Here is an 18,089-nt window from a genome sequence, read left to right on the forward strand (position 1 = left end):
AACCGTTGCACCACACGCTTGAGCTTCCCTGAAAATAAACAAAGAATTCGCAATTTGTAAAATGCAAAACAAAAAAGCTATGGCTTAAATGAGTAAGACATGTTACAATCAAAATCAAATAAGCATTCACTTCTAAAATCATTTGATGGATGGATGGATTGATAGATTGATTGATTTGTGAATAACGATAACTTGTTGAATGTCACATAACATTTCAGCCAGGTGTGTTATGGGAAGTGTAGTTCCTGTAATTCAGCTGATTGTGGCGTGTGTGTGTGTGTGTGTGTGTGTGTGTTATTGTTTACGCGAAGGGAGGGAGGGAGCGACAGAAAAGAAGGGAGGAGCCGATGGGATTCGTGACGTCGACCTGGAATGAGGGAGTGAATGTTCCGGGTCAGAAACTGGACTAAGAGGAAATAAACTCCGGGATAAGAAAAATACGAAATAAACGCAGAAAGAGACATGTAACCGCTCGCAAAGAAACATCCGGGACTCTTCTCAGCCTTCCAGGAAAGATGTTGCGAGAAAGGTGAAAAAAGCGGAAAGAAAAAACTCCAGGGATCAGAGTAGAAGTGCAGCGCGACGTGTTTATGATCCCATGTTTCTGCGCGCGATACATTAGCGGCGGGGATCGATACTCTGTGACCGACACTAGTTGCTCCGGCGCGCATTCGCCGTTCCCAGTTCCTCGCGCTTAGTTTCGAACTTTTCCAGCATTCGGGATTCATCCAGGGCTCGTGATGTTTCATTGTATGCCCCTGTGGCGGTGCAACCGTCACATCGAGTCGATCGATAAGCGCCACTGCTCGCTCCTCTTCGTCCCGGATGAGATCTATCGCTACAGAGGCAGTTTGGAAGAGCTTCTGCTGGACGCCAACCAGCTCCGGGATCTGCCCAAGGTAAGAGGACGCCTGTCCTGGGACCATTGCTGCTCTTCTCAAATGAATGAGAGCATTTTATGGGCCGTGTCTCAAACCCTAAAGCGCGGTATGTGTACTGTGTATCCTCAGACAGAGTCAGCAGGTGTGAGTGAGTGAGTGAGTGTGTGTGTGAGAGTTAGTCAGCATCAGTTTCGGCCATCATATGTAGCCTACATGCCGAGTCAGCATATTTAGGAGTCAGTCAACATTTCCACGAACCATATGGGGCATTAGGACTCAATTTTAGCTTTATGTTCCAAATCTCAGTTTTGTGTATCAAAAGTGGCGCATCAGCTGAAGTTTCATATTCGAGTTCACAGTCAGCAGCAGGTTTCGTGGCCACATTCATAATCAGCATTTTAGGATAAATTAAGCTTTGATCACAGGTATTCAATAAATAGCCATACGTACTAAAATAGAAAAGTTATTATAAATTGTTATGCAATATTACTGTTTTCAAAAACATTATTCTATTTAATTGGGTTGTTTTAAAATTGTTTTATAAAAGAAAAAAGCTGTGTGCAAGGTGACCCACATTTGCTTTTTGACACACGTGTACATTTGACTCATGGATCCACATTAAGATCTCCATATCCCTGGGAATGAAACATTGAGGGCCTTTAAAATGAAGATAAGAAACGAAAAGTTTGTTAAGAACCAGAATCTAAAAGGATATTAAGATATCTTTATTATTTCTGAACTTACAGGCATGAAAACATGGCGAACACTTCCACAAGAAGTGCCTCTTTCCCATTTTTGAACAGTCACAGTTGGTGTATAATGCAACAAAGACTGCTAAAGTCAAGATGTTTTATTAATAGACCTACCATTCTCTGTGTAAATATAAAACAATTATGCTGCCGTCTTTCTAAAGTCATTTTTACCCCCCTGTAATTTGGCTCCAAATCTCATGTGAAAATTGTCATTTTGACCCTACTCTGCAAAAACGGTGGACTGCTCAGTCAATATACAGCCATTACATTTAATATTTTGGCTTTCATCGCTATCTATGCTGGAATTCAGAAAAAATATAAACAAAATAAAAAATTTGAGCCGAGGAAATCCCTGAAATTTTTGGTTGATTTGACGTGGAATGGCCCTTCAGTAGTTTTGGCTTTTATAGCCTCGTTGGGAGCATTGTTTGTGCCTTAGACATAATTTGAATCAGTAGCTTTTTTGGGCATCATATACATGTTCTCATATTTTTTGGACATCATATGCCGAGCTGTACGAGTAACACTTCTATGGTGCCCAAAATTGTGATGTTTTATGAATGCTCCTATGAGTCTCCAAAGTGCTGTCTAGTTAGGTAGCTCACTAGGCTCTGAAACTCGACCACTGTCATTGTGCTGAGAACACTAGAACTCAGCAGAATGCGGTTGAGAAAAACGTTGCGGGCCTGAAATATCAATGGCAGGTAGCAGCGAACTCTTCCTGCATTACATGATGTAGTGGGGATATATTTGTGCAAATAGCTGAAAGGTTTTAAGTTCAAAAACCCCACAAGGAATGATTCATGAACTGCCACCATGAACAAAACCATTTCTCAGTTAAAGAAACTATCTAGCAGAGTGGTTCCCCTGAGAACTACGTTTCCCATAGGGCTATTCTCCTGGTTGAATTTGCATGGCCAGTAGGAACTCCGAAGTGACGTCAGCCATCTGACAGTTATCATTTAAACAACTGGAGAATGCTGTGATCGAGCTTGTGTTTTTGTTTTGTTTCTTAAGTTATGTGACTGAAAGTGTAAAAAGGAGGGCTAAGAGGTGGAATCTCCAATGAGAACTAGCAGTGCTGCATATCACCAAGGCTGAGAAACGAACACAATGCTCAGCAGGGCTCCAGTCTAACATTCGAGAGCAGCACCGGTGCCGCTCAGATCTACAGATGGAGACGCGCAGGGGGGATTTTTAATCATAAACCTAATTTAATCATGAAATTAATATTTTGCATTAATAAGTGCAGTTACTAATAATATTACATGTTTTTTTTTTCTTGGAATTTGACAGTAAAGCACTGAGCTTAAATTAAAAAGGCAGATAAAATGAACTTTTATTAACAACAGTAATGTGCAAAAAAACAACAAAAAAAAACATGTAATGGGAAAATGTAAATATTTTCCTCTTATTAAATGTCCCATGGTTCCAACTGACCGATATAATATAGTTACATCATGTACTAAGACCAACGGGAAAAAAGAAGTGATTTTATAGACCGATATGGCTAGGAACTACTCTCATTCCTGCGATATGCAGCGAATGAAAATAGGCTAACTTTCGTCAACATAACCAACTAGGGCTGTCAACGAATATTATACATTTGAATATATATTCAAATAGTTTAAAAAAACAAATTTCTGGATTCGCGCTGTCAGGCACAGCGTCAATGCTGAAGTTGATGTGTCTTGCATGGAAGATGGCAGAAAGTGCAGAGCCCAACTCGACCGCAGCAGAGAAAACAGAGGATTTTAACCCTCCAAAATCTAAAAAGTCATGTTTGTAAGTACTTTGTATTTTGGTCAGTAGGAGGTAAAATTGTTGAGCCGCTCTAGAGTCATTTGAAAGTGATTGCAGTACCAGTTTTGGCCACAATCTTATATTCCTTTAATGGCTCATAACCATGAAGCAACTTCTTAGACTGTGTAAACCCAGACAGTAGGGGTGTGCATTGGCACTGCCTTCACGATTCGATTCGATTACGATTCACCAGGTAACGATTCGATTCAATTCGATTCTACGATGCATTGTGATGCATCAAAATTCTACTGCACACAAAGCAAATTTTTCATCAGTCATGAGGCAATACAAGCAGATATTAAACAACAGGTTGTATTGGCTGCTATGTGTCTCCTGTATCTTTGACATAAAAGTTATTAAATAAAATAAAATGTAATAAAATAAAATTAAATAAAATGCAATTAACCCTTAAATGCATGACTGTTTCACCAAACATTCTTACATATTCAGGTCGTTAGCGACCCAGTTCTATATTTAACATGGATAGACCTCTACCTGTCGTGATAATATATAAAACTCCTGATTTTAGAGTAACAGCTACAGAAGAATAAAATAAAACCTATTTCGTTACCTTTTGGAGCTTGGAAGGATTCAGTTTGAGCAGATGTTTAATACCATCATCATCTGTACTCGTCAGAGTTTACCAGTAGATTCAGCATCTGCCTCATATTCGCGATCTCGAGCATATTCTCCAAACTCATTTTCAACGTCTTCAAAATCAATATTTTGATCACTGACAGCTTCTTGACCACATTCATCATCAAGAGACAGTGACACTAACATATGATTGTGTTTAGTACTTGCTCTCTGAAGTAAATCACTGAGCCATTTCAAGTTTTGCAGATTATAATTATTGTTTCGTTTTCTGTCAGAGGTAACTATGAGTGAAACGTCACCATCATTGGGTATCAGACATTGCCACCTTGTGGAATAAAGGGGAATTGCACATAATCGATTATGGCACTTTGCCGCATCGATGCTGAATCGTTCATGCCCCGCATCGCGATGCATCGCCGAATCGATTATTGTTGACACCCCTACCAGACAGATCTGCTGGCGATTTGATTTCGTTCTGTAACTCAAGCTAGAGTTTAGATTCTCTACCCGAGCCCGAGCCCGAACCTGACCCGAACCGACCCGCGGGCCGGGTCGGGATGAGATTTCCCTGCACTATCCTCGGGTCGGGTAGGGCCGGGCCCGTGATCAAGCGTTTGTTTTTTTAATCATTAGCCTACTTTACTAGTCTAATTGGGTGGGCAGAAAGCTATGCTATAATCAGAAATTATATATATATTTAGCAAAGTAAGAACTAATACAACAACTAAGAAACAAATGTGTAGGCTACAAAGTTGCACAAGTCAGGATTAGTGTAAAAATGCGAGTTAAACTCACAGCTCGAGCAGTGATGGAGCGCAGCATTATAAACAGAAACGCTCTGTGTCAAGAGCTGCTCGCGTGAACACTGCACTTTGCTTAATTAAATATCTTCAAATCGTTTCGTTTAAAAGTGGACATTTCAAGCTTTCTATATGCATATTTGTCATGTCTGTGAGGCAAGTATAGCCTGCTGAGTTTCGGTTTATTTATGAGACGCGCGCTCCAGTTCATGAGATGAAATGAAAGCAATCACTCCCACGACTTCACCTCGCGATTATAGTCTGCTATTTGCTTTTTATTTATTAAATCCAGGCAATTGGCCCAAGAAACCTTTTTTAAAATTAAGATACAATTTAAACAAAACGAAATAAATGCTTTCTACAAAACAAAACTTAATATTAGACTAAATATAACCACCAAAATCATTTCTGACCCACTCGCATCTTTTCACTCATCGTAATCAGGTGAAATGTAAAAATAATATTATAATATTTAAACATAAATATGAAGGAAAAAACACATTGTTTAATGGCAACAACAAAGTAAGCTACAGATAAATGTCTGAGCTGGATTTGAGCAAACATCCGTTACCGGTGAGCGGATCATGAGCGCGCGCCTGCGGATTATTGAGCGGAGTCAAATCAGCTTTATTTATAGTCTATAGCGCTTTTACAATGATGATTGTTTCAAAGCAGCTTCAAAGTGTTAAACATGAAAATATTGCAACAAAATGTTATTCGGCTGTACAGTCGCTGTGGAGAAAACTGAAAACTAAATGTAGTTTAATCATGAGCCTCACCAGTCACAGGCTCGTTCTGGTCAAAACGCCCACGTATTGAACAATGGTCGGGTTTAAATCGGGCTCGGGCTCATAATTACATTAAATGTGTCGGGCTGGGCCGGGCTCGGACACAACGTGCACGGGCTCGGGTAGGGTCGGGCTTGATTTTTTGAGCCCGATCTAACCTCTAACTCAAGCTGGAAACCTGTACTTCTATCCTGCTTCTGTTACAAATTTGAGGGGACCAATCACAAACCAGCTTATACACCTGGCACACTATTGGCAGGTTTAACATGATAACGGATAGAGAAGAGCTGGCTCGTTGGTCTGATTGGTTGAAGGACTATCTAATTGCTTACAGAGTGATTTGAACTATGCTCGTTGATCACGCCTCTTGTGCAGCAATAAATACAGAGCAGACTCCCCAGATCAATGTTCAGTCTTTAAAGATTGAGCTTGGTCTGGTGATAGCCAGACAAGCTACTTCCTTTCCCCTCTCGTTTACTTCAACCACACATCTAAGATGCGGTAAAGATTAAACAAGGAAAAACCAATTGGAGGACAGAAGAACTCTCTCAGAACAGAGCAGTGGTGGAGGGTTTCGATAAGTTTGATAAAGAACACATTTGCTTTGCTCTAAGGCAGTAAATCTGATTTACTGAGCTCGTGTTGCTCAAAGTGATTCTTTAGCATGTAATGAATTAAATCTTCCAGATCAATGACTGATTCAAATGCTGTGCCCATCAACTGCAGCGCTTCTTTCTCTAAGGCAATAAAACATTCAAGACTATCATGTCTGAGCTTATCTGCGTGGCTTCTCTTCAAGGGATAATCTTTTTTAGGGAATTCCAGGGTATTTCCTTTGCAAGTGTGCCTGATAAAGTCCTTGATCCAGTTTCATCAAACACCAATGCAGAATTAAGTCAGGCGTGAACATGATAAATGCTCCTTCACGCCACAAGGCAACATGAGAAAAGAGATCAAAACAGCGTCTAAAGTTCAGTTACACCGTTTTGTCTAATTCTCTTCATTTTGTCTAATTACATTTACATTTACATTTAATCATTTAGCAGACGCTTTTATCCAAAGCGACTTACAAAAAAGGGGAGAGTAATAGAAGCAACGGAACAGAAAAGGCCAAAAACCTGTAAGAGCTGTAAGAAATCTCAATTAATTAGCACAATACACAATTAACATAATTAACAGCTGTTATCGGTCTCCACCGTATCGTTGCTGGGATAAAAAAAGCTGAAGCTGTGTTTTATTACAGACATGTGGAAACATGAAACGCCAGTAAATTGGCCACGTATCAGACTTTCCCTTTAAGGACTGAGTGCATGAACTGAATGCATTCCGGTTTTAACCATTTATTGTTGGAAGCTACAAACAGAACTGTTGAATTCAGATATCCGTTATTCGTGTCTGAGCATGTTCATCTCGATTTCCATTGGCTCTGTTATATACTTTCCAATTAATGCCACCTTTACTCTTAAAAATAAAGGTTCTGTATTGGCTTTGACGGTTCCAGGAAGAATATTTTAACATCCAACCTTTTCGTTCCACAAAAAGTTTCTTTATAGTGGAAAACCCCTTTTGTTGTGCACATTTATTGTAATTACCTCGACATTTACTTGCTTTTGTGTTGTTCACAATAGACAGAACTTTGAATAATGTTCTGACCGCTCTTTTTTTTAAATGCATATAGAATAAATTAAGCTTTTACTATAAAGCCAAAAGAAAAAGTGGTGTTTTATCTAAAAGTATACAATAGGTTGTGTGAGATTCCATGTCAACTCTTTTCTTTCTTTCTTTTTTCTTCTGCACTGTAAAAAATTATTTAGAAAAAAAGTTACCTGGTTGCCTTAATTTTGAGTTCATTGAAATTAAAATTTTGAGTTAATACAATGACAATTTTTTGAGATTCGACAACCTTTATTAAAAAATATTAAAAGATTTTGTAAGCATATTGGGTAATTGTGTGTGTGTTATTTCTGATGACGCAGTGAAACATGCCAAATAGTGCTATTTTCATAATTTAAACAATTTTTTATGTGGTTCAGATACAAAAATATTTTGAGTTTCTATTTATTAAACAAATCTCCTTCATTGTATCAACTCAAATTTTTAATTTCAATAAACTCAAAATTTGACGGCAAATGTTAAAAACCTGGTTAGGTTACTTACTTTTTTAAGTTAAACCAACAAAAAACAACCAACATTTTTTACAGTGTGGTAAAATTTAAATTTATTCTTCAGAAATGCATATTTAGAAAGTAATCCACTATCTGGTCAAGATTTGGAGCCAAATGATTTGGTTCTTCAGGCATTCCTCTTTAAACATAATAAGGTATTATCTGTGAAAAGGTTTTTGACCACTGAAAATGTGAACTTTTGACCAATTTACTCATGGAGCCACATTAAGATCTCCATAGCTCGGGGAATTAAACATATACGGCCTGTAAAATGAAGATAACAAAAGAAAAATCAAAGAGGATATTAAGATATCTTACGGTGTTACAGGCATGAAAACATGAAAACCACAAAAAGTGCCTTTTTTCCCCCAGTTTTGATCTGTCATCATTGGCGTATAATGCAACAAAGATTGCTCAAGTCAACAGATATTACTAATAAACCTACTAATCTCTGTGTAAAAGTAAAAACATGAGGCTGCCATCTTTCTAAAATTATTTTACCCCCCTGTCAATCTCAGACGAAATTTGTAATTTTGACCCTTTCGGAAAAAAAACCCTGGATTACTCAGTCATTAGATAGCCATTACATTTGATATTTCGGCTTTCATCGCCTTTTATGTTGGTCTTTCTTTATCCAGTTCCTGAGAAATGTAGCGATGTTCAATAGGTTAATGAATCATTCTTTTTAGAGTTGGATCTTTTATTAAACAAATCGATCTGCCGCACTTCACAAAAGTTCAGTGGTGGTCATCAGTGAATAACCACGTTAGTTTTGTCCTTTTTGAAGCGTGAAACATTTCTTCTTAAAATACTCTTGAGGCTGTAAGTGTAGGTTTTAAACCAGAACACAACCTCTGAATGCTCTGAATGATTGCAATTCCTGTAAAATGTGCTGTCATCCTGTTTGACGTCTCTGTTTGTGTTGCTGTTTGTTTGGCAAAGTCAGTCAAGTAGGACTGTTGTTGTGAGAGCAAGCAATAGTGCTCTCTAGAGTCTCCAGAGACTCATATAAACATCTCAGGAGTTTATTTGAGAGACTTTCGTTAATGGTTGGACATTTAACTCTCCTTTGCCTACCATGTGGGCCCAATGTGACCGTAGGGCATTTAGTCAAGAGCCCAAATTAAAACCAAACGCGTAGAGTTTAGACTTACTGTTACAGGTTAAATTCTTGGGAAGAGAAGCCTGTTTTTTTTGTCGGTTTCATATCTTAAAGCCTGTTTCTTGTCGGTTTATGTGCGAATGCTCTTATCGTGGAGATTTCCTGGAATCTGAGACCTGTTGTTTGGCCTAAAATGTGAGGAATGCAGTGAGGAGAGTTAATCGTGACGAAAGATGTGTGTGTGGGGGAACCGATGCCTGTTGGTCAGAGTCACAGTCTGGATCAGGGGTCTGATGCTAGTCAGAATCATTGCTCTCTCAGCAAGCTTTGCTAATCCTTTTTTATGTCGAATACACAGTTAGACGGTAGGACTGGCTGATATGTATCATCTGCAATAATGTTTTTTTACCAGTGTGTGAGGCTGTGAGCTGACATCATTCCACACTAAAAAAGCCTATTAGATTGCAGCTAGAATGCCCTGGAAATTTCAAAATACGGGGCAAATTTATTTAATTTTCTTCTTAAATGTATAGTTGAACTGAAGCAATATAACGTGTAAGAAGGTTGTTTTTCCGGACAATCAGCACGATTGCAATTGTGATATGATATCTGATATTGGTTTTATACAGAAGTTAAACAAATAAAATTGAATATGCTCACTTACATTCTTAAACACAATATTGTCTAGGGGTGTCAACAATAATCGATTCGGCGATGCATCGCGATGCGGGGCATGAACGATTCAGCATCGATGCGGCAAAGTGCCATAATCGATTATGTCACTGTTTATTTTCTGGCGGACGATAAAGTTGTGAAGTTTCAAAAACTTCCGGTTCCGGGAGAATAACAACAACAACAAGGAAGATGGCTGAGGCGGAGGGAGATGACCGCGATAGACGGGTTATTAAAAACGCGCTAACGACCCAAGGTGTGTAGGATTGTACGTATATATTTTTTGCACAATAATAAATTAATCTATAATGACGAAATACGGCGCAATTCACCTTTATTCCACAAGGTGGCAATGTCTGATACCCAATGATGAAGTGACGTTTCACTCATAGTTACCTCTGACAGAAAACGAAACAATAATAATTATAATCTGCAAAACTTGAAATGGCTTAGTGATTTACTTCAGAGAGCAAGTACTAAACACAATCATATGTTAGTGTCACTGTCTCTTGATGATGGATGTGGTCAAGAAGCTGTCAGTGATCAAAATATTGATTTTGAAGACGTTGAAAATGAGTTTGGAGAATATGCTGGAGATCGCGAATATGAGGCAGATGCTGAATATACTGGTAAACGAGCTCTGACGAGGACAGATGATGATGGTATTAAACATCTGCTCAAACTGAATCCTTCCAAGCTCCAAAAGGTAACGAAATAGGTTTTATTTTATTCTTCTGTAGCTGTTACTCTAAAATCAGGAGTTTTATATATTATCACGACAGGTAGAGGTCTATCCATGTTAAATATAGATCTGGGTCGCTAGCGGCCTGAATATGTAAGAATGTTTGGTGAAACAGTCATGCATTTAAGGGTTAATTGCATTTTATTTAATTACATTTAATTACATTTTATTTTATTTAATAACTTTTATGTCAAAGATACAGGAGACACATAGCAGCCAATACAACCTGTTGTTTAATATCTGCTTGTATTGCCTCATGACTGATGAAAAATTAGCTTTGTGTGCAGTAGAATTTTGATGCATCACAATGCATCGTAGAATCGAATTGAATCGAATCGTTACCTGGTGAATCGTAATCGAATCGAATCGTGAAGGCAGTGCCAATGCACACCCCTAATATTGTCAAACAAAGCCACAGCAGACCAGTTATGTGCTCTGACGTCCTTCAAATTCACACCTCAGAATCTTGATGGAAGAAGAAGGTCATCCAGGACTTTTCTCCTACTTTCTTTGTGCATTTTTGTACTATATACTGTAGATGAGATATATTTAGACAGGGAGACACTGGCTTTGTTCAACCATTTTCATGTTTAATTTCATATTTCAATATTATTTACTTAAAGGGATACTTTTCATATTAAATTGTTATTCCCTTAACTAAGACGAGTTGATACATACCTCTCTCGTCTCGTGCAGTTAATCTCTCTGACGCGCGGTGACGATCTGATAGCATTTATCTTAGCCCACTAAGCCCAGTTCATTCACTATGGTACCAAACAGAGATCAAGTTAGAAGCGACCAAACACCTCCATATTTTCCCTATTTAAATACAGTTACACAAATAGTTGAACAATCAAGAATGATGACATAAAATAAAACGTGACACTTTTTTAAGCGGATTAAAAAGGAGAACTATAATGTATGGCGGAATAGCACTTCTGAGAGTACTTCGACTCGGCGCAGTAAAAAGTTCTCTATACACAATGGCCCTCATTTATCAATCTTGCGTAGAAACGGGCGTATATGTTGGCGTAAGATTATGCTTACACTCCTCTTATCGCCTGATTTATGAAGCTGTGCGTACCTCTGCAATCCAGGTGTACGCAATACCTGCCCTTTATAAATGCGGCGGCTGAAAACGATCGTCATTAGAATAACACGCACCTATATATTCAAGTCTCCGCCTCCCCCACGCCCTCATTTTACGCCATGGACAAACAGAAGACGGCAAAGAAGCGAAACTTCTCCGACGTGGAGATCGGGCGCGCTCAATCATCTCACTAGTCCACTAGTCAGGGCAGTGACTAGGACATAAGTCAATGGGCTGATCCCTGATCAGTGCTCTGACTACTGAACTATTGAGATGATTGAGATGCGCCCATTGAGACCATCACCAGGAGAGTGGAAAAAAAACCTGAAATTGTTTTATTTGGGAGTTTAAAGAGTGGAATTAAAGGCACCTACAAAAACAAAATATGGACCCAAATTACGAGTACTGTTAATAATGTGGGGGTTGAGAAGCGCACTCCAGCAGTTTAAAGCTGTTTGGATGATAAATTACCATCACTGTATTATTTTACAGCACGTTTTGAAAAAAATAGCATTTAATTTCGTATCACGGCACATGTATTGGGGTGATTATTATTCTTAATGACGCTTGTTATTTAGAAGAAGAATGTCGTTTTTGTTGATTTTATTATTATTTAAAAGAAGAAGGTCATTTTTATTATTTTGTCAGTCTGAATTATTTTAGTCCCAGTCCGTGCGCAGCTGCTGGGCCAGGCGGGCCTGAAACGTCAGATAAAGCGCACAGGCTCGCGACTGGAGGAATACATATGCTATGCCTACAAATCAAACGCTTTGGTAAAGTCACACAAATTAAACATTGACGTTCATGTTGCACAAAAATAAACACTGAATGTTGTTGTTGTGGTTTTTAACAGTGGGTCATAATATAGCATATCTTGTCAGTGCATTTTGTGGTGTTAGGAATTGTTTTTCTGCGCATTTTCCCACTAACTCAAACGTGCGTACACCCCCTCCTGAGCTGGCGTAGGATTTGAGCGTGCCGTACGCCAACGTCCATATTGATAAATCTCAAAGTCACCGTGGGTTTGGGTGTACGCAAGGTGTACGCTGGAAATTTGGTGTACGCAATTTTGATAAATGAGGGCCAATGTGATTGGCCTGACCAAAGTTTGGTTGTTCCAGCTCGGAAGTCTATGGAGAGTTGCTCGCTGCGAATTGCTTTGCTGCTGCTAGGGTTCGTCTAGTTTTCTAGGCTAGTAGGTTTATGACCAACTTACAATATTTCAATAACGTAATTTATTTTGTAGCCTATGCTATGCTTTGCATGACAAAAAGTGAATTGTGCGGTAGATTAAAAGTGAAATGTAAATCCAGATTTTTTGAGTTCCCGTTTTCTTGTTCTTGATTTGTTGTTCTTCTGTGTTTGAATAAATTTGTGTTATAATCAGAATGGGAATTTTTTCTTAAACTGCCACTTCAAAGCAGTAGCCACAGAAGAGCTGTGACACTGAGAACGATTTCCTGAGACACTACAATAGGCTATTATAAATCATTAATACGGGCTGTTTTCTTGTACAAAAAATAATATTTGAAGTTAAATGCACAGTGTAAGACCTGCAAAAAAAGACAAGAGGCTAACAATGTCAATATCAATATTTGTGTAGCCTGCCTGTCAGTATTTTCACAGACTAAAACACATCACAGCTCTCATAGACTGCAGTATTTCAAAGGGCATATATGCAGTATTTATATTCTCAATTTTATTTTACAGAGCAATCACTGCAAAGTTTTAAGGTTAACTGAAGAGACTAGGATGTTTGTCGCACTCGCAAGACTCTCAACGGGGGCCGTGGCATCACGATGGTGGCCATCCATGATATCACCTTTCGGCACAACGCTATAATAAAACCATGTTTAATTTTCGTAAGGGTATGTTTCTGCTATACATTGTGTAAAAAAGGAGTTTAAATCCCTACATTTAAAATGAGATTATAGGAAACAAACTCTGTGTTAGCAGAGGAATGTTTTGCAGCAACACACACACGCACACACACTATCCTTTGCTGTTACTACGCTCATAAAATGCTTGAATTACATGTTGACTTTAAAACCTAAATTTAGCATCCAACAGCAGATATTTTAGCTAAACTAATGTTTAATATTACATTAAAACTTAAAATTGTAAGGCAACTTGCTGCACAGCTTTTTTTGAGTTTACTCAACTTTTATACAAAAGTTTACTCAACTCAATTAACTGAGTAAGGTCACACGTCTCCCAATTTAAGATCTTTTGCTCAGCTGAGTTTTTAATCTTTTTTTTATGTCACCGGTGATAAGTGTTTTCTTTAGTTGGGCAGTTTGACAACCTTTTAATGCTTGGCAAGAAGATACACTATCAGATGCCGTCGGCTGCTCGATGATTAATATAATCATTTGTGACTTAATTCTCGTACTTTATGACTGAGTTTAATATGAGCAATATACCAATGACTTTGTTTTATTGTGATTCTAGAAAAGATCCACCCTGGTTTCAGTCAAAAAAAAAGCTGACTAAGCTTCAAAACAGAGTGAACACTAAGCATTTTGACCTTCTGTGAGATTTCCTCCCACAGACATCAAGAATCAGCCCATGAATCTCAACAATGGTGACATGCTTCATGTGGCAATGCATTCTGGGAGTCATGGATGAGTTTTGCATGATGCACCCAGAATGCATTAACTTTTTGCAACTTGCATGCTTTTTAACTTGCCTTTAGAAATCGAATTTACAATTAATACTAGGTTGGTCAAACAATTGTTGAACCAACTTCTTTTCCCTGGTTAAGCCAAATTTTTTGCATTTAATTGTCCAGTTAACTAAAACTTTTTTTACTGTGGTCTACCTCTCGACTGTGTTCTTTCGGTTTGATGGCCGCTCAGTGCAGTTTGAAGTTTAACACAGAGTTTTAGGACGCGCTTTAATGTGAAATGGAAATACTTGCGTGAATTGAAACATTTACAGATGAGGATATAACTACTGTTCTCTATATAACCTTTAAATTAACGTTTTGCGCTGAGAACACACTTACACACAAAAATGCTAATGTATTAAACAATAATGCATTCCCTTGAGGCTTAAAATGAACAGTTCTCATGTTTTGGGTGATTGGATCATGTGCCTTTGCCGCATCAGCTCAGTCTGTTTCCACTCCTAATTTCTAGATGGGTTTTGTCCATTGAAATGCGTTATTCAGTGCTGTAATTCGGTGTGACCGGTGGAAGCTTACCGTGCACAGAGGGCAGACCCGACTAATCCATAATGAGAATCATTATCGATGATTTTCATTATCAATTTATCGACTCGTTTTTGCAGCCCTAGATATGAGGCCGCTACGATGTTCTATTCATTCATCAACTGGAAACGGGATAGACTAATCGATTCTTGGGATTTAAGAATCGATATTGGTTTTTAAAAATGAGAATCGATTAAAATCATGAAATCAATATTTTTTTTACTTAAAGGGGTGATGAATTGAGAAATCAGCTTTTGATATATAAAAGGTCATGGTAATATAAGAATATCCTGTAAGTTTCAGAGCTGAAAACTTCCTTGTTAGTCAAAGAAAAGCTTTTCGAGACACCAGGCCCAGCAAACGGTCCTGTGCTTCATACTGACGTCAGTGCGCGACGAAACGCACACCTCTACAGAACGTGTAATTCAGTAGCCCCGCCCACCGACTCATGGAGGCGATCGGTCGATCGCAGGTATAGATCACAAGCCAGCACCAATAAACATGTGGAAGATAGCAAGCAAGATAATGTGGAAGAACAGTCGCTGCATAAGCTTCCTTCGTATCCTAATATTAGGAATGTGTGATACTTCATTTATTTTTAATGAAGTTCCAGCTCACGTGGGGAAGACATGTTCACTTCAGTTCACTGCGGGATCATTCGTAAACAAAGCTCCGGTCGATGCTGGATTTGGATCCGACAGTAACGGTGCAACACAAGTATGTGAGTAAAACATGTTTTTATATGTGATAGTATTGCATTGTTATATATCGTTTTGCTTATGTGAACTAGGGGTTGAACGACTTCCGTTTTTTTAAAGTCGACATTTATGTGATGAAAGTCGAGTCGACGTCACCTAGTCGCTGATGACGTCATTAATGAACAAATAAAACTGAGCCTCGAGCTGAGACTCGAACTCGGGTCTTCTTGGGCACAGGACAGCTATGGCATATGACACAGCACTGCCCATAAGGTTATTGGTCCTACATAACAGCTTTTTTATAAGTTCTTTTGTCTTATGGTCGTTATATTTCTCACATATTTCTGCTCTTTCTGAAAAAGATACAGATAAGTAGCACAATAAAGATTACATGTATATAGTGCATTAATGAGTGAATGCGTGTGAATTAATTCTGCCTGCAGCGTCTCTCTACTAATAGTGAAGCTGTGAGTTTTAGTTATCAAGAAATATATGATAAAACTTTTCAGTTTCTAAGCTTTTTTACTGATAGATCACAGAACTTAATAGATTTCTGCGCTACTGAATGGTTTTGTGAGGCACGCGATCTCCACGTGATGTGCGATCGGCTATGTGTGTGTTCCAATGCAGCACGCATTAGTTTAGCGCGATGATTAACTTGCGTGTACAATAAGCCTGCATTCAGACACGTATGGGCCAGGGCTCGCAAAGCCTGGTAGGCCGATCAATCTCATTATATTCCGTTGTTGTTCTGATATTCTCTCAGTCTCTCAGATGACATCTGAAGAGGGGCGCGCACGAACATGTATGTGTGTGCGTTTCGCGCTTATATCGTCCGATCTTGCAGGCTTTGTGTAATATAAAAATAATAGTCCAATCAATCGCGGGTGGATGAGAAATAAATCATTGTGCTTGTTTGATAAAGACGTTTACGAGCCCTGTGGTCGAGAGAATCATTCTGTTTGCCGCTTGTCCCTCATTCTCTCCTTTCTCATGTAATTGACAGGGGAGCTGAAGCTCATTAAATATGCAAATCTTATCCAATCCTAGCCGTGGGCGTTTACTTCCAAGTTTTCAGTGCGACACGCCCATCAAAACCCAGCGTTTTGTAGAGAGCCTCAAATCCAGTGTAGAAAATAGACTATTACTTATTCATCATAATGTTTTTGAATGTAAAAACCACACAAACGTCATTAGTTGACCTCAGTAGGGTTGGGCATCGTTTTGATTTGAACGATTCTGATTCCGATTCCGATTCTTACTTTCGATTCCGGTTCTTTTCGATTCTCGATTCCGATTCTTTGAGGGGTGGAGTCAAAACGTGTCACATCGATATTCAATGCTATTTTCAATACCACGGGGGGAAAAACGCTGCATATACTGTCAATTAGATATTTTTTATATAATTTTTTTTTTTTTGTCTGTCTTTTGAAAGTATCCTATATAAACATTGATCAATTACTATTAAAATTCTCTCACAAATATTTGCTAACTCAATGTATTTTTTACAACGGGGTAATTGTGTTGCAATAGCTTAAACACAGCACAAGGAAGCTTGATTTCGAATGGTAAATTGAATTAAAAAAGACGACTAAACAGTAATTATATAAGAACAAATAAACATATTACAAAAAATAGCACACATAAATAAGTAGATAATAGTAGATAAGTAAATAATAGAATAAAATATATAAATGAAAGACTGCTTTATTTTTTCAGGTAGGTCTAACATTCAGGTAAGAAACTGAATTAAAAAATGCAAAGTGGCTAAATAAATTTAAAATAACATTGGATAATGTTTTTTGCAAAAAATTAAATAGTTTCATATAAAACCATTAAAGTTACACACGTTGATCAGTCAAGAGCAGTGTGATCGTTTGTCTTTTTGTAGTTTGACTTTGAACAAATAACTGCTGTCCCTTTAAGAACTGCCGCACTCATGGATCCTCCTGAACACTGTTCCTGTTACTCATTCTTCATTTCTTCCTGAATTGTTTACGGCTGTGTTTACATTAATACTCTTCAAAATGTGCACTGACAATTTGGTTGATTGTATTTGACCAATAATAAGCTGGAAAAAGAAGCAAATATTTGCACTTGTATGTCAGAGGGGGCTTTATTACGGTAGGCTATGTGTAAGTGTGCGCTTCAGATGTGAGCCTGAAATCTGAGGGATTCGTAGAATTATGTGCAATCCCGCGCGAAATTCAGACCGATCACACACACTAACACTAACATGCTGTCGTAAGGAAAAGTCCAGCAGAACGCGCGTTCGCCGTGTAACCGGGCTGAGTGAGAATATGCGGCTGCGCGTCAACTCGCTGTCGGTCAGAGAAGGAGAGGAGAGGAGGGCGCAGCTGGGATCGATACTGCAGTAACTGAGCAGGCTATCGTATCTTTTCAGATATTTCAGTATCGATATTTTTGACAACACTAGTTGCACTGTGCCGACCCAGGCTTTTTAAAAGTGAAATAAATCCACACTTCATAGCGCCATTTACCGGGCTTCCATGGCTAAAAGAACAAGCGGGTGCGCAAGCACCGGAAATCAGGTGGCCATGGAAACCAAAACTTGCGCGTTTGGAACCGATAATCGGAACCGAAAACAAATTTTCTAAACGATTCCAATGGAATCGTTATTTTTTAAACGGTTCCAAGTTGGAACCGGTTCTCGATGCCCAACCCTAGACCTCAGACAACAGTATATATATATATATATATATATATATATATATATATATATATATATATATATATATATATATATATATATATAAAAAGAAAAAAG

At 38.4% G+C, this 18,089-nt stretch overlaps 1 protein-coding gene across 1 annotated transcript in view; it reads left to right on the forward strand.

Moving 5' to 3' along the window:
* Positions 1-358: 358 nt before the first annotated feature.
* Positions 359-18,089, forward strand: part of lrrc1 (leucine rich repeat containing 1) — a 72,355-nt gene continuing 54,624 nt past the window's right edge. The window contains exon 1 of the mRNA XM_067421369.1: positions 359-899. Within this exon, the coding sequence (XP_067277470.1) occupies positions 741-899 (159 nt within the window). The 5' untranslated portion in view covers positions 359-740. The remainder of the gene's footprint in view (positions 900-18,089) is intronic.

The sequence above is a fragment of the Pseudorasbora parva genome, chromosome 17 (genome assembly GCF_024679245.1).
Source record: "Pseudorasbora parva isolate DD20220531a chromosome 17, ASM2467924v1, whole genome shotgun sequence".
Lineage (NCBI taxonomy): Eukaryota > Metazoa > Chordata > Actinopteri > Cypriniformes > Gobionidae > Pseudorasbora > Pseudorasbora parva.